General features: G+C 40.2%; 2 protein-coding genes across 4 annotated transcripts in view; both read right to left on the reverse strand.

The window, feature by feature from the left end:
* Positions 1–8,051, reverse strand: part of RB195_012466 (uncharacterized protein) — a gene marked incomplete at both ends in the record, with an annotated part of 32,698 nt that extends 24,647 nt beyond the window's left edge. The window contains 2 exons of one of the 2 annotated variants that reach the window (XM_064194324.1): positions 696–793; positions 7,832–8,051. In XM_064194324.1, the coding sequence (XP_064051907.1) occupies positions 696–793; positions 7,832–8,051 (318 nt within the window). Of the gene's footprint in view, positions 1–695; positions 794–7,831 lie in introns of those variants that run through there. The other variant, XM_064194325.1, reaches the window with a different exon arrangement.
* On the reverse strand, positions 7,644–15,623 carry RB195_012467 (uncharacterized protein; the record flags this gene model as incomplete). Of its 2 annotated transcripts, XM_064194327.1 has the most annotated exons (19): positions 7,644–7,717; positions 7,832–8,061; positions 10,134–10,213; positions 10,514–10,628; positions 10,693–10,816; positions 11,010–11,052; positions 11,128–11,385; positions 11,491–11,874; positions 11,929–12,087; positions 12,450–12,545; positions 12,759–12,920; positions 13,012–13,126; positions 13,337–13,437; positions 14,097–14,272; positions 14,349–14,481; positions 14,557–14,717; positions 15,074–15,124; positions 15,263–15,306; positions 15,574–15,623. In XM_064194327.1, 19 exons carry the CDS (start codon positions 15,621–15,623, stop codon positions 7,644–7,646), a joined length of 2,556 nt encoding a protein of 851 aa, XP_064051909.1. The 2 variants fall into 2 exon arrangements, with proteins under 2 accessions (XP_064051909.1, XP_064051910.1); XM_064194326.1 differs by lacking the exons at positions 7,644–7,717; positions 7,832–8,061 and having other exon boundaries at positions 10,106–10,213.
* Between the last annotated feature and the right edge of the window lie 307 nt (positions 15,624–15,930).

Genomic DNA, 15,930 nt, shown 5'->3' on the forward strand with positions numbered 1-15,930 from the left:
CCATACTTCGATAGGAGTTTTATGTTTACAGACTCTAAACGAAGCAAAAAATAATTAAAGAAAATTTTCAGACATGATGAACATTCTGAAGAGTCAGGAAATGCAACTCAATAGAACTCGAAACTGATCCTATTCTTAGAAAAGTACCATTCGGACTAAGAGATTCAATACTCCTAAGGGAATGATCCAGTAGATGTCACCTAACATCGAGAGTGATCCAAGATTTCCAAGATGATTCTAGCTCGTCCAGGACGAGGCATTTATGAGGTCAATATCGAATTGGATTCTCACTAAATCGGACATTCATCGATATCGAATTAGTAAGTACCAATTAGTGGAAATCTGCACCGAAAACGGTATCGGCGTAATGTTCTACGAATTCCTCAGTAGGAAATCCGGATTGGTCATAAAGGGAAGTGGAATAGATTTTCAGCAAAAAATCGTGGAGAAAGTGCAAGAAAAAGAAGTTTGGAAGCCTTAGCAGTGGTTATACAGAATAATTACCGGCTCACTCTCTTTTCAAGCAGAGGAAAAAGGCACAACTCTAACGCCAACTAAAACCATCGCTGTTAAGTCGATGGAGTGATTATCAGCGCCGATAGCCTTGACTCTTCCCCCAGCCAGGCAAGGAGTCCCCGAAAATCAATTAATTTTCAGGAGCAAAAAGATCGAAAAGTTTTCTCAACTCAACTAACCGGCTGTTCCATCGTATGAGCACGACGTTGGATGCGAATCCCAGCAGGACTTGACAATCCCACTTCGGGAGGACCGCCATGCAGTCCTGATGACATACCTGAAAAAGATCATAGATAGACTAGCGAGTATGTATTATACATTTTGTAATGAAATGACGAAAATAGGGGAGAAAACAAGACCCAAATATGCGACAGGCTTCGATTAGAGGAATTCCAACAGGCTGGACAGTAGATCGCTGTATCGGCTATTATCCAATCGTTTATGGATCGTTGGCGGTCACACTGACCACGTTTTAGTGACCAGTCCAGCGTAAAGTGATCCCAAAACACAGACCACTCGTGTCCGTACAAGCTTGTTATTTCCTCATAATATGAATGTTTCTCCTTGTACTGTAGATTTTCATACTGTTTGGAATATTAGGAGTATAAATCCCACAAAGGACATAGATTTTGCTATATCTATAACAGATACTGGATGCTGGATTGCATATAGCGCCATACCGTAAAATGCAGAAGAAGCAGAGACCCGCATTATGGATAGATTCGGTATGAGGCTGCACAAGGCCCAGAACCACCACCGCGACCAGTTTCTTTGTTTCATTTCATTCTCCATGCTACGTAAGCAAAGTGGTACTATTCCAACCAAAACGAGAACTGCTCCACTACTTAACATTTAACAGTAGCTGAACTGAAATGCTTAACACTGCTGAAAACCAGAGCTGAAAACCCAGCAAGTATTCACCTATGGACGTGATCTCAGTACAAAAAAGCGTCATTTGATCGATCCAATTGATTTCCGTGAGGGTATGTTTGGATGATGTTCCAATTTGTTTGAGACTTCCCATAATTTTTACAGTACTTCAGAAGCTGAACTAGATATATTTGTCGTTGTTTCGCTAGGATGGGTTGTGGGTGTACGATCTAAGAAAAGATCCTCATTTGGATTTCCGTTCTGTAACAGCGTAAGAGATGAAATGAAAGGGATAAGAAGAGAGGGAAGGTGGAACGAAAATGACCATACGAGGTGATCAAGTCTACACCTCGAGCTAAGCTTCAACCCCTGCCCTCGGTGACATAACCGAAACCACCGAAATATCCTTCGATTGTTGATTTTTGCGCAAAAACTATGTACAATTTCACGTTTTGGAGCGCAGCAGAACCAAAAATATCCGACCTCGTCACGTCATTGTTGAGCCACTTTAGATATGGTCGAGTGCTTATATTTCGAGGTTTAGACCAAGCACAGTTGGTTCAATAAAAAAAAAAAACGCTTCGCGTCCAGGATCAAGGATTAGTCAGGCCAGCCAACCATAAACAGGCGTTATCAAGAAAAAAGGAACCCGAGTTTGGAAGGAACAGAGAAAGGAGTTTAAGATCACAAGATTTGATAACGTTCAAATACAAATGTTTTGAAAAGATATCAACTTTCTCTTCAGCAACAAAGACACACAAAGACGTGAACCATGGAATAGTACCCACCTAATCAAGAAACAATGTTAATTGAGAGGAACAAAGAAGAAAAATTTTTACTGTTTTATGCGCTTAAGAACCTTGCATGCGAACCACACATAGGGAATAGAAAAAATTGGTGTTTCTTATAGTTTTTAGAACTGTTCCACTGCTGAAATTCGGGAAGTTTTACATCTTCTTCGTCTCTTAGCCTCCTATACGCCAATAATTATCGGAGTTGTCGTACTATGTAAGAGAGCGGCAAGCATCGGAACAATTCTCGCCAAAATTTTGCAGAGAATTTCTAGTACGTTAGCACTGGAAACCCTCTGCAAAATGATCAGAAATGGTGAGTGGAGGTTGTTTAGGAGAAAAGGTTGCAGGCAGAAAAGAAAAGAGAAAAGGTATAAGAAAAGGTGTTGTTCCTGCTACAAGTAAAAAAAACTGGATATTCACTCGGGAACTAGGCATTCTTTGTATTCATCAGAAGTAAGAAAGAAGTTTAAGCAAAGAAAACACAACATCGAAGACCTATTGTTACCTTATTTTGAAATTTGACAGAGTTCAAACATATTGTGCCTTAAACGGGAGCGAAAAACAACAAAACTGGGTATTATCAAGAATGTGAGAAAGTCTCTAAGTTTGAATTTTTTGCCTGAAAAGAAGGAGGAACTTACCCTGAATTTTAACTAAATACAGAGACCAAATGGGAGATGAAATCGGAGTCCAACTCAGAGGAGCCCAAAAAGGAAATATACTACTTAAAATCCTGGATAAATACAACAGGCTAATCAGCACTCAACCTCAAATTCCTAAACTGCGAAGAAAATGGTACGGTAAGACGGAAACCAACAACTACAACGAAACAGTAATAGGTAATTTAATCTTCAAGTAAACTAGACGATACCATAAACTAACGCGTTCAGCGATGCAACGATGACCACTTGGAACAATTAGGTCTGGTTTCGTTCGAGTACCCCGAGCACTTCGCTTACACACAAAAACTTCGATAGCACACACAAGTCCGCAGAACAAACTACTTGTGCAGATACACAAATCGTAGCTGCCTGCGACAAAAATCCATGTACACGAACAATCTTAGGAGACGCTTTTGCAATCCTAGAAAACATGGTAAAATCTGATCGAAACTAAATTTTAATTCGAAATTCCTTAATTATGGTCAGTAATTAGTGCTACTATAGTATGGTGATAATATACGATGAGTTGCGATAGATGATGGTGCGCCAGCAAAGAATGTTCGTCGGGTGAAGGTCGTATTGCGTACGTTCCGTTCGTCTACTCGGCGACGCCTGGGCGGGGTCAACACCGTCAGGATCGTATGCCCAAACAGATGACAGCGGTTGCGAATCGCCGTCGACCGAGAAATAGATACATTCTTTGATGAACGGCGACCGCCAAATGATGTTGATAAGGGGACTTTAATGTGGCGGCGGGCTGGTAATACTTATGTGTGCCCGCGCAGCCGCGAAGCGAATGGAGCAATGCGGAGGCTGGAGGGAAAATGTGGTTGGTAAGGGCCCTCACTCAGTGGTGCCCTTATTTCTGGACGCTCTATCTTACTTTCCTATTAACTCTAGCTTACTTGTCATAGATGCCAAGGCTGTCCTAGGCTAATGCTAAGGTCTTAGGCCCCGACCGATTTAGTTACATACTTCCAGAAATAAGGGCGCCACCGAGCGCCCCAACTACATTTTTTTGTTAAAGCTGGTGCTGGTGTTTGATAAATAGGGGGACAGAATGCATTGAGCCAGACGCGTCACGATCATCCTGGAAATCAAAAGTGGCATTCCAGCAGTTCTGACAGGAACGCTAAGCAGCACTATCACTATCATTTACAACGTTGTCTTGAGTGGAATCGTCTGTATTTGCAGTGTTGAAACACCTTACAGGTGAATCGAAACATCATCATTCACCATCCAACGCAGCGCTTTAGAACTTAAAACGTGGAGAACAACAGAGATTCTCCACACTTAGAAAAGAATAGTTTAACTGAACCGTTTTCCAACACTTCCGCTTTTGTAGAAGATGGAGGCTCATGAAAAAAGCCGACAGCGCAAATCGTGTATACACTCGGGTCAAAACAACATATAGCTTGGTGCAGTTGCGTAAGCGGCTGCGTTCAAAGCGGCGCGGTGAAGATAGTAACTGGAATCGAAGTGAGAACGTTGCGAACAGCAGCGATGAGTGATACTACCTAGCCATGGATCCCACAGAATATTAACAGCTACGCTCTACCGCATCGCATGCCCACATATACAGAAGCGAAAGGAAGACATATAGAACACTCTGCAACATTTTTGCATATGGCCACCTTCAAACGTGGTGGGTAAGGCAGATTCGTTACCTCGGTAGAGGCGAGCTGATAAGTCCTTAGGAGGTTCTTTTTTTGCTTTGCTAATAGCTTCTCGTTCTTTTTCGGGCAGGTGTGTATTGCTAGAATTAATTCGTAGTTGCAGACGTTGCAAAATCCTTTTGTAGTATGTTAAGGTCTCGATCGAAGAACTAAGAAGGGGTCAACCTTTAATCATTTGCACCCCGTTGTCGCCGCACGTGCGACATTGAAAATATGCACTACCGCTGACGCCGTAGCGGCGACACGCTCGCTTAGCTTTTCACTTCCATAGAAAAAGAAAAATAAAACTCAGCACTTCCAGAGAAAAAAAAATAAAATTCCTGCAGGAGTTTTATTTTTTTCTCTGGAAGTAAAAAGTGAGGAGTGCTGGAGTTGCTGGTGTTCCGTTTGCGCGTGACTAGATGGAGTGCAACAGGTTGAAGGCAGAATACCACGAATCTGACGTGGTGAAGGAATCGGCGGCAAAAGCTAGGGGTTGGTGGTAGATTGTGGGATTCGAGGGGGGAGGGGGACGGTTCTGCTTATCTCTCCCTAACCTTTGTAAAAAAATGGCGTGGGAGCAGCGTTTGTTCCTTCGAGGTATAATAGAACACAGCTACACTAGCTTGTACGCAAGTTTTCCAAAAAGTCGCAGAACAACATTCCTTAGGTAGAAAATCGGAAAAAAAGACAGACTGTACACCTATCTACCACAAACCTACAACCTACCAAGACAAGTCTTCTAACCTCTATACCACTAAAAAAACGTATTTCCTTTAGAACTCAGACTTCGAAAGTTAGCTGAGTAAATAGACAACATAGTCACGCGATAGCTCCATACAAATGAATCAAATTTCATGACGAATCCTATGCGAAGAGCGCGAGAAAAAATCAAATGCACTTACAGCACTGCCCTTCATTCAACCTTTTCTCGGATAATCTCGTCTCATCGTACATTTGGGTCAAATTGAGTTTAGGAAGTTTTATTACCCAAGCTGATACAATACACCAATTGTGGAGTCGCAGATAAGTGAACTATCCCCATATCCTGATACTTTACGCAGCAATTTGAAGAAATCATCGTCACTTGGACAAACAGGCGCCATGTGAATGAATTTTATCGAGACTTAACTATGAACATCTGAGGACGAATCCCAAGGATACTGGATGTTCAGCACAAAAAGTCCTACGCACTAGCAGCAGACGATATCCGCAACAAAGAGTAAATCTCACTAAATTCGAGTACAGTACTCGAATTCATGAGTACCGCAAAATAAAGATGAGATTCAAAACGAAATGACAGTACGACATACCGTACACACGATTCGAATTTTAGCAAATGCCAGAGAGATTCCTGTCCACAGGAATCTGTGAACAAGTCCGCAAAATACAAGAAATTTTTTGCATGGTTTCTGATTTAAGGGATTCGAATTAGCCAATACCCTTAAATGTATAATTTAGAATGAATAAAAAATTCCTAAATACACACACAGAAGCCACAAACTGAAGGTCTTCTATGAAACAAAATTTTTTCTTCATTCGAAAAAAGGAGAATGCCTAGAACTACCACCGGAACTCAAAGACAAATATCTCCGCCACCATCAATGAGAATAGAGTTGTACCGGTCGTAATTGCGGCCTTGAACAATAATGCATGAGACTTGCGCCATAAATTTCAACGTGAACAACGTTCTTTTTAGCAAGCAGTTCGTTCTATGAAAAGGGCAGAGATATGGAGATAGAGTTCATCCTACGAGGACCGCCCAGACAAAATTTTCGGGTTTTTCTTCCCTGTGAAGTTCTACACGGGACCGTTCAGTGATTAATATCTAGGAATTCAAATTACGTTTTCACCAGTGAATGACAAAGAAGTTATAGAAGATTTTAAAAAGCAGGTGTAAAGTGGTTTTCTTTCGGTATACAGGGAATCACAGTTAACTTCGCCTCCATGAACTGGTAACCACACCATGATATATGTCTTGTTAACGTGGGTAGAACAAAGAGATACATAGAACATTAGCGCTTGTTTATTGGGGAGTTTAGGGTCACGACATCTCGTACAGGATTCCCTCTCCGAACCCTCATCTAACATTTCAAGACCACCAACAACTATCAGTTCAGTACGATGATAAATGAAGTTCAAAAACAAAATAGAACTATACCAGACATAATACAACATAATATTGTAAGAAATAGAAATAAAGAACAAAAATGCGGCTGACGTCGAGCCTCCGCTTGTCTCTTTGATATACTAAGCGAATCAATAAGATGACCAATGTTTCTATCCACCATGAAACAACTACGTGTCGTCCACTTAGTGTCAATGAATGCACTCTTTCAAGATCGAGTCACAAGTGGGTTTCGATGCATGTTCGCAAATAAATTGTTCAGTTAAATCTGAGGAAGGCAAAAAAGAAATTGGCCGAAATTTCCTAGGATTTGTGGCATTAATTCTCAGGATATTTTCTATCATATTCATCTCCTCTTTTTCAATTTCCCATTTCATTTGAATGATAGTTGTTCGGAGATCAACTGAACAGGTGAAATGGCGTAAAGATATTCATACACATTGACGGGCTACTTAAAATCGAAGGAAACCGAGTGGTTCTTTTTCAATCACGTAAGTACGTTTGTTGCAGCGCTGGGTCAAATTACAACGACCGAACATGGAGAAATAGAAGAAGAAACAATGGAAAGAACTGATTCTGAAACAATAAGTCTAAAACTGAAAGCAAGCGTGTTGAGACTAGATACGATAATAAATGATGAGATGAACCCCTGCAAACCTGCGATGAAAACCTACGTAGGTAAATATTCAGTCATTTCAGGCACCAATTATGCTCGGGAAGCAAAAACTGACTTACTTCAACAGAATCCTGTGTACAATCGTACTCCAACATAATTCGTTCCATCGGCATATACGAACTTCAACAATCGCTAGATATACATGCACTGAAAGTATCCATAAAGGAAAAGGGATAAAGTGTCTGGCGTTAATCCATCCACTTGGGATGCGCCACCACGTTCACTTCAAGTCAGAATCGTTTGAGGCTTACGAACGTGTATCTGGCCTATACAATGACTTGCGGTGGCTAGCCGATGTGTCAAGTCAGTGTTTTTATCCTCCCAGACAAGTCTGGTACCAATTTATCGACTACGGAGGGATAAAATGCTTGGTTGGCACCAGGGCGGATTCGTACCTCGATCGATCGTGCAGCCAGCTGAACCGACTGCGCTACACCCAAAAGTATCCATACAGGTATAAATTACGAACACACCAAAATTCAGTAGTTTTAAAAGTTACAGAGTTAGGATATGTGAAACTACCAACTCACCTTGGCCACTATTCACTTGGCCATTCATGCGAAGAACACATATTCGAGGATTCGACGACGTCAAATTATGGCATTCTGAGACTGCTTCAAGGCGGAACGAGCTGATAATCCGACTGCACACGGCTACCTCGTGGGTAGATCGAGAAATACGATCGAACACTGGTCCACATGCTCCATCATCAATCCGCGGCTTCAGTTTTAGATGAGCAACCCCTGCCATTTTCGCTCGTCTGAAACTGATAGCTCTGTTCTTATGTGTAAATGAACCAGTTGAACAAAACAGACCTTCACAGAAAATGTCAGTTTTTGAGCGAGAGTGCTGCGAGGGTGCTTTATTTGCCGCGAGAAGATATACAATGAACTATAGTCAATATATATATATATATATATATATATATATATATATATATATATATATATATATATATATATATACATATATATATATATATATATATATATATATATATATATATATATATGAGAAAATAAAGACTGCAAGGATCTAGAAGCGATACTGTCACAAAAAGAACAAATAGGATGCAAAACATTGCTGCCGTCTATTTCCGATCAGTGATTATCTCCAATTAATCAATAGACGCCACTACCAGTCGAGAATCTTCTGGAAGACAGTATCGCACAGATCTTCTTCATGCCCTTTTTTATATATTCTTTTAGGGGAGATTGTAATGGTCTTCTCTCAATACCAACTTCACGAAATACTGTGTGAAAGAAGATAGTATTACTTGTTTACGGACACAAATCAGCTGCATAACACTTGCATAGAAATGTTGAAGCTTCAAGGATTCGTCACTTCCAACCAATTTTCCCCTTCTTTTCACTTCACTCTTCTATTTTCATTTTTAATATAAGACAGTAATCTTCTTTTCGATCATCTCCTGAAAGCTCACAGTGCACTGCAACCGCATAATCATGGCTTAGAGGACCATTTCAATAACAGTTAAGTCTGAACTTTCACGTGAACCTGTATATCATCTCACCAATCAACTAGGTTTGTTAAATACGTTAGGCGTTGGAATCTTTTGAACTTAAACGCACTCTTGCGATTGGAATATTTGCAAAAGGTAACTTTTTTAAAACCAACATTGTGCTAGTAATCGTGGCAGAGAAGTCAAGACATTTAAAGGCATCACCCCACGAATCTGAGGTGGTGCAGATTAAAGGTGGAGTATTCGTATACGGGATGGGAGACTACGGAGAGGGGGGTGATTCCGTCCATTTCTTCCTAACTGCCGTAAAAAACGGCCCGGAAGATACGGCTTCAGGCGTTTTGGCGCACTATTCTACAGGAAGTTCGACTGGAGCGCGCCAGCCTTGTGCGGCGCCGCATCTTCCGGGCCGTTTTTACGGCAATTAGGAAGAAATGGACGGAATCACCCTCCTCTCCATAATCTAGTATCCCTTATAAGAATACTCCACCTGAAATCTGCACCACCTCAGATTCGTGGGGTGATGCCTTTAATGACCTCCACAATAGCGAACCACCAAGAGAAAAGTCAATACCAAGGGGGATTCCATCGGAAACCATCTAAATCGTCACCATCCCTAGCTGGCGGACAATAAGCTGGAAAAAAAACTCCCCATTTCTAAAACCTCGACATTATGGAACAGAAAAACTTACAGGTAAGCTTTGGAGAAAGAACTCCATCGGAAATGTCTTCCAACAATTTAAAGATTTGGAGTTAACTATGTACTATTGACTGTTCCCGTAAGGAAATTTCAAAAATAACTTCAAATATTTTCATTAAACGAACTATATCTCAGGAACAATAACATGCGCAAAAAACTGTAACAAACATGCAATAATGTACAAACTTCAGGGAATATGAGGAAAACAAGAAGAAAATACTTCAGCTCAAAACTGCATCATGAAGGAAAGCTATAGAAGAAAGAGTAAGCATACTGATACTTATCAACGGCACCTGTGAAATTAGGTTTTCTCCAGGTAGCACAATAAACTAAGCTTTAAGCATATGAAACGGTCACTTCAATAGTTTGTAATTGGAGTAGTAAATTAAATGACGAGAAGGATACAGAATGAATCCGAGAAATACCGGCAGAGTAGAGTAGTCGGAAAAAATTATTCGAGATTAGAGAAAATAAGAACCACTCAAGATTTGGAACAGGCATGAATTGAAGATCATTCCACTTCCAAATCTCCTGAGGTTCCTTAATTTACACGTGTATGCCTGGATCTGCAGTTACCACAGATGAAAATACTTTGGAAATTGGCTCTTTCAGAGCTTCTATTCTTTATAGGCTTTGAAAAGACGTGAAAGACTTGAATGCCAGTTCTGAAGCCATGTTCAGATCCGCAATTACTGTCTGTTCATCAGCATTCGAAGAGATTGAGTCTTTACCCTAAACGAACGAAACCATGCTTGCAAAAAAGAACATCCGACAACAACGCAGCAAAATCTAACTAAGATAAAACAAAAATGCTAGATATGAAAGTGAAAATTCAGAAATGGTGATAAAAGAAATCAATTTCAAAGGAATGCAACCAAGAATTGATGTTGAGCAAAAAGCTTTGAAGAAAATAGAAATGGAAAATGGGCTTGTTGAAATAGACAGCTCAGAAAGAAATATTGCAAAAAAAAAAAACTACAAAAACTCGTAGCACAGCGTTAATGGCGGGAAATACTTTATTTTCATACTCACAATCAACATACGTCCACCAGAATTCATTGCAGAAATTACGAAGAAATCCACGGCTGCCTTAAAAGAAGGTGAAACTCCCGAGAGGCGGCGAGCTGTGATGTATGCCTCGAAGACACTACAATTGAAGAAGGTCACTTTCGCATCTTTCTTCTAAAGTATGTTTTAACGCTGTAACATACTTGTACAAATCCTCCACTTCTACATCATAAGTTCCGACTTCAGCTTCGTTGGTAGGAACACAAAGTGGAGTGGCAGCGGTTGATGGGGAGGCTGCGCATGCAATCACATCGGCATCAGGAACAGCTTTAATAAGGTGAATATTATTATTGATATTATTATTACGTGATTTCAGAAATAATTGAATCAAGAAACACTGCCACATCAAAATGAATAAACGGAGATTAACATTGAAAGCAAAATAAGTACAAATAAAGAGTAATGCACTGATTGATGCACCAAAAATGGTCTAAAAAGGAAAATTGTAGAAAATCCTCACTGTTAACTTCAGCACTAGTCACAGTTTCTGACATCCTGCGATACTAAAACGCAAATATAAATAAATATACAAGTTCTAAGAATACGCCTAAACACGATTCGTAAGTAGGAAAACGTACAGTTAAAAGATCTGTATCAAGTTTGGCAGTCTCTTCCTCGTTTTCGACTCTGTTTGCACTAAATCGATGAAGTTCCTCCACCATCTTCTTAGGTTGCAGATCCGCAAGCTGATCCTTTTCCTTCTCACTAAGTTCCTCGATCGTCAACTCATGTATCCTTTCTTCTACATTTTTGACCTCTTTGTGTGTATCTTCACCATATCCAAAAATCTCTTTGATCTCATCCTCAGGATGGCTTTCATTAGCCTGCTCCTGGACCTGCAGAATTTGTTGTCAAAAACATTACCCAAACTATTCCTGATAGGAAAACTCTGTTCTCCCACTACTAATAAATTATTCTCATGTTATTTACGAGCCACTCACTCCACTTGTGCCCTCATAGTCCGATTTGTCCGTTGCAGTCAGTACACCTTCCTCCAATACTTGGAACGTCTTGCTTTGCTGCTCCTCGTTCTTCGCGATTAACGATGCTTCTTTCAGGTTTTTCTCGGTAGATTCACTTCCGCTATCTGTGCTCCCACGGCTGCTAGTAACGTTATGCCGCTGGGATTCGTCTCCCGTGGTACTACCTTCCTTTGCAGTCTTGTTTACCAAAGTACCACGATCATCCTTGGCAAACTTTGCAACATATGCCTCAGATGATCCTTTGTCCTCGCCGCAAACATCCTTATTCTTAGGTTTGGGAAATCTCCCATGCGTTGCGTTTGGGTCTGCAACTGATTCTCTTTCAGAAGCTGAATGTCTCCCCTAAATAAGAACTAGATAAAACATAGGTTACCACGAACAATTTTGAAAGAGTACCTTCGAGTAAAATTGCCGAATAGCCGCCTCGGCCTGAACAGCACTACACCTGATGTCTGGATCTCCTGCCATCGGAGCAGCAATTCTCGCCCTAATCATGACAGAACTGACCCAACCGTTATCGTCAGGCATAGTAGCATCCACAATGGTGAGACCATCCTTAGAGAACAAAAAAAGTTGCTGCTTGTAACCCTTTTTTTATTTTTCGGGCAAAACCAATGTTAGACAAAAAAAAAGGCCAATCTGCTAGAAGACAAAAGATGAGAAGAGTATCATTGGCAAGAAAAAATGCTTTTCACTACAGAACTATCGGATTATGCTGAAGAGGACGATAAATGTGGTTAAGACTTGAGATTTTATGCAAAACAGGGTAAGACTAATGTTTACAAAGAGCACGACAAAATGACCCAAAAAAGACGACGAGCAAAACAAAAGAACCATTGCACATGGATGGTGAAGAGAGTTTCAAACAGAAAAAAAAGAAAATTCGACACAGTTAACTAAGTTTGGAGCAAACTGACCGGAGCAGCTCCGTAAATGGCGCAGGTGACGAAGGAGACCATCCCCTCATCCTTATTAGGCTGGCACATTGCGTTGTTCGCTTCCACGTATTTGTTCTGAAAGAGACTGAGCATGCGAGTGGTCAGACAAATACCAGATGCTAAGCAGTGCATGAGCCGATACTAGATGCTCAGTTGTTACTAGAGTGAAGCGAATAATTAGTAATTGTTTGAAGTAATTTTAAAATTCCATCAACGCTTAGCTTTGCGTGTTAAGTCGATGTCCGGCTATCTAGATACAACGCATTGTTTGAATAAAACTTGAGAAACCTTGAATATGTAATGAGTTCCCCGGAAACGTCCTAGAAATATGTTTACTGGCACTTTTTGAGGTGAGAACTCTGAGGGTAACGGAAAGAGATCTTCCCGATTAAATGAATAAATAGCATTATAGTCCATACAAGCACATCGAACTTTGGTTGGCTTGCGCACCTGTAACGAAATAAATATCAAAACACTTCTGGAAGAAAAAAAAAAAACAAAAACGTCAAAAAAGTATCCTGGAAACCAGAAGATTTCTCACATCAGCCTCTAACACTACAACTCGCATTAAGACATCGTTAATAACTCCCACTAGAGCCACTCCTGGTCGTATTTCTATTTCCCCTTTCTTCCGCGGATATTTGGTGTAAATGTCTCTGGAAATACTAGAGTATCAACTCCTAAAAACTATTCCTACTAGGGCGGAAATTTCGTGAGGCAAAAAAAGCACATTTTGAAAGACTATCTATCAGTTAATGATTGATTGAGCTTTTTGCTTACAAACAGCGAAGAAAAAAGCTGAACAGTCTAAAGGTCGCAGACTGAAGATTTTTAAATTAGTTTTAAAAAACCTAAAACAAATCAACCTCAATCCATCGCTAACTTCGCTAAGCCTCTCCTGTTCTTCTTTGTCATCTTTAACGCACATAATGAAACAGCGTGGAGGTGTGAATGCTATTACAGCACACTGCAATAACGAGATAAGGTATGTAACAATAACTGTCACACTTTTTTCTGTTCTCTATCAAACTGAAGAGGCCATGCCATATTACTGTACTTCTATTTCTTCCACAAACCATGTTTTAGCGACAATGTGACTTGAATAAGTTGTATCTTGAACACTTTTATTTCTCTAGTTTACGACAATTTCGAACAATGAAAATACAAGCTGACTTTTAAAAAAATTGGACCGCGACGTAACAACAAAGTGATTACTTTGGTCACCAGTAAAAGCTCTTAATGCACTTGTATTTACTATTTGTACTGAATATTATGTGGCCGAGAGTGCTTTAATGATTCGTTAGCAAAACTACCCGTATTTTTCTTTGATAACGCGCGAAAACTACGTTAGTAAGAGAGTGAACGATGCAGATTCTTACAAATTTTGGAAAAATTGTAGCAAGGTACTTTTAAAATCTTAAAGACAAAAATCTAGAGGAAAAAATTCCAAAAACGAACAGTACTTAAACCCAACAATCTACCATTTAACCTCGCAATCCTGTAAGTAAAAAAAAACATGAAAAATAGTTCCGAACAGCTCGACCAAGGCCTCCTTCGGTCCTTTCTGTACTTATTCTTTCTTTTGTTCTCTGTTTACTGCGGTTTTATTGGGTTTTTTTTACAAACGAAATCGAGACTTATCTCACGTATTGAGAACTTATGAATCGGATAAACAATATTAGCGTCGGGCAGCCAAGCTAAATCTTCGTCTAGGGCGGGACGCAGACCTCCATTTTTACAATTGATATCTATTTGCGCTAGTTTTGAACCGTTGATCAGCTTCACACGGCGTTCAACAAATTCTAAAAATATAACATATTAAAGCAGTTCATTTTATTGAAAAATTGGATGTAGCATGCAGTTCTAACATCGGTTTACCAGGGAGATCTATCGAAACCTCAAAGAACCAAGGATTGCAATCCACAAGCCGTCTTTCCAACACTGACAGTTCGCTCCATAAAAGAACTCCTCCTTGTTTGAGTCGCTCAATCAGTATTCTTGGAGACTTCTTCTAAAAAAAGCAATAACACAAGACCGGATGAAAACGAGGACGTAAAAGACAGGTTCAAGAATAAAAGAATCTAACTTGAATAGAGTCCTGGCATTGCCTTCGCAACTGATTCTCGTCAAAAACTGGGTACTTCGGAGAAGCAGGTGCTTCTTCTTCATTTGCTCTAGATGGGGCCCAGTTGTTGCCGCCTAACCACTTTTGACAGGAAGCCGTTGATGCTGACGTTGTTGACGATTCTGAAGTAGGGAAGCACATAAACTTCTTCCACAAACTGGTCCACACAAAATTAGCTTGATGTATGTGAGCGCGGCTCTTCCGAAGCAATACAGAACGAAAATTCAACACAGAATATCCGCAGAAGAAAAAAGGTAAGGCCATCGCATTGAAACCTATTACGAAAGCACACAAACTTTCGGTAATCATCGAATAGCACTTCAAAAAACGCAAGACATAATGGAAGAAGCCAAAACACATCGTACTAAGGCTAACTTATACATTTCAGATCTGATCGGTACTTAAAAAAGGAAGGCATTACAACTTAATATTAACAATCCCTTTAGAACATCCGGTAAAGTTAATTTTATGCACTTACCTTCACTCCCTTCAGATTTCCGTAGATCATTAGTCATGTCGACAAACGAACCTTTGTCAGCATCATTTTCGCGGCGGAAGTAGAACGCCCAAAGTAAAGAAAGTAAAGTTTAAGAAAGAGTTGCCTTCAGTTCCATCCAAAAGATGAGAGGCTAAGTAGTGCAGAAAAGTAGTGCCCATCGGAACTTACTTGGTTCAGTGAGGAAAAACGAGAAGGCGGACCACTGTACATACCTGGAATCGAAAAAATGTCGAACTTTTAACGGAGAGCTATTCCAAACTATGAAGTTGAAGGACGATGACGATTATTTTTGTAAATAACTCAAGCTCACTGAGAATAGCAGGAGAGAGAGAAAAAGAAAGCTTAGTGTCCATAAATTCCTTCGAGTTAAGGAAAAAGTATTGCTCGACAACATGTGTAAAGAGTTAAAGTTGATACAACTGACCAAATGGCTCCAACGGAGAACTGCACTTTCCAAGAAAGGTCTCAAGTTTTCTTACCTGTCTGAACAGAACGTTGATGCAGATTTCCCGTACAACGAAGCATGCATATGGAGAGGAAAGCAATTCAGAGCAAATCCAATAGTTAATATACCCTACCTACTACTATCTTCAACTCAAAACGAAAAGCGCGCGAAATCGAATCGATTGAGTTTTAGAATATGAATATGCACAATTTCCGCGGCAGGACCTCAAGACCTTTCATGGTTTTCTGCTGCACTGCACGTTTTAAATAAACGTTGGGGTTGACTCCTGCAATTGCGAGGACACTAGACAACTATTTAGTAGATTAAGCCCTGTTCAACTTCTGGGGTTATGATGTGCATGAATGGGTTCATTTGCACTGTAGCCAGCGAC

The sequence above is a fragment of the Necator americanus genome, chromosome III (genome assembly GCF_031761385.1).
Source record: "Necator americanus strain Aroian chromosome III, whole genome shotgun sequence".
Taxonomy (NCBI): Eukaryota; Metazoa; Nematoda; class Chromadorea; order Rhabditida; family Ancylostomatidae; genus Necator; species Necator americanus.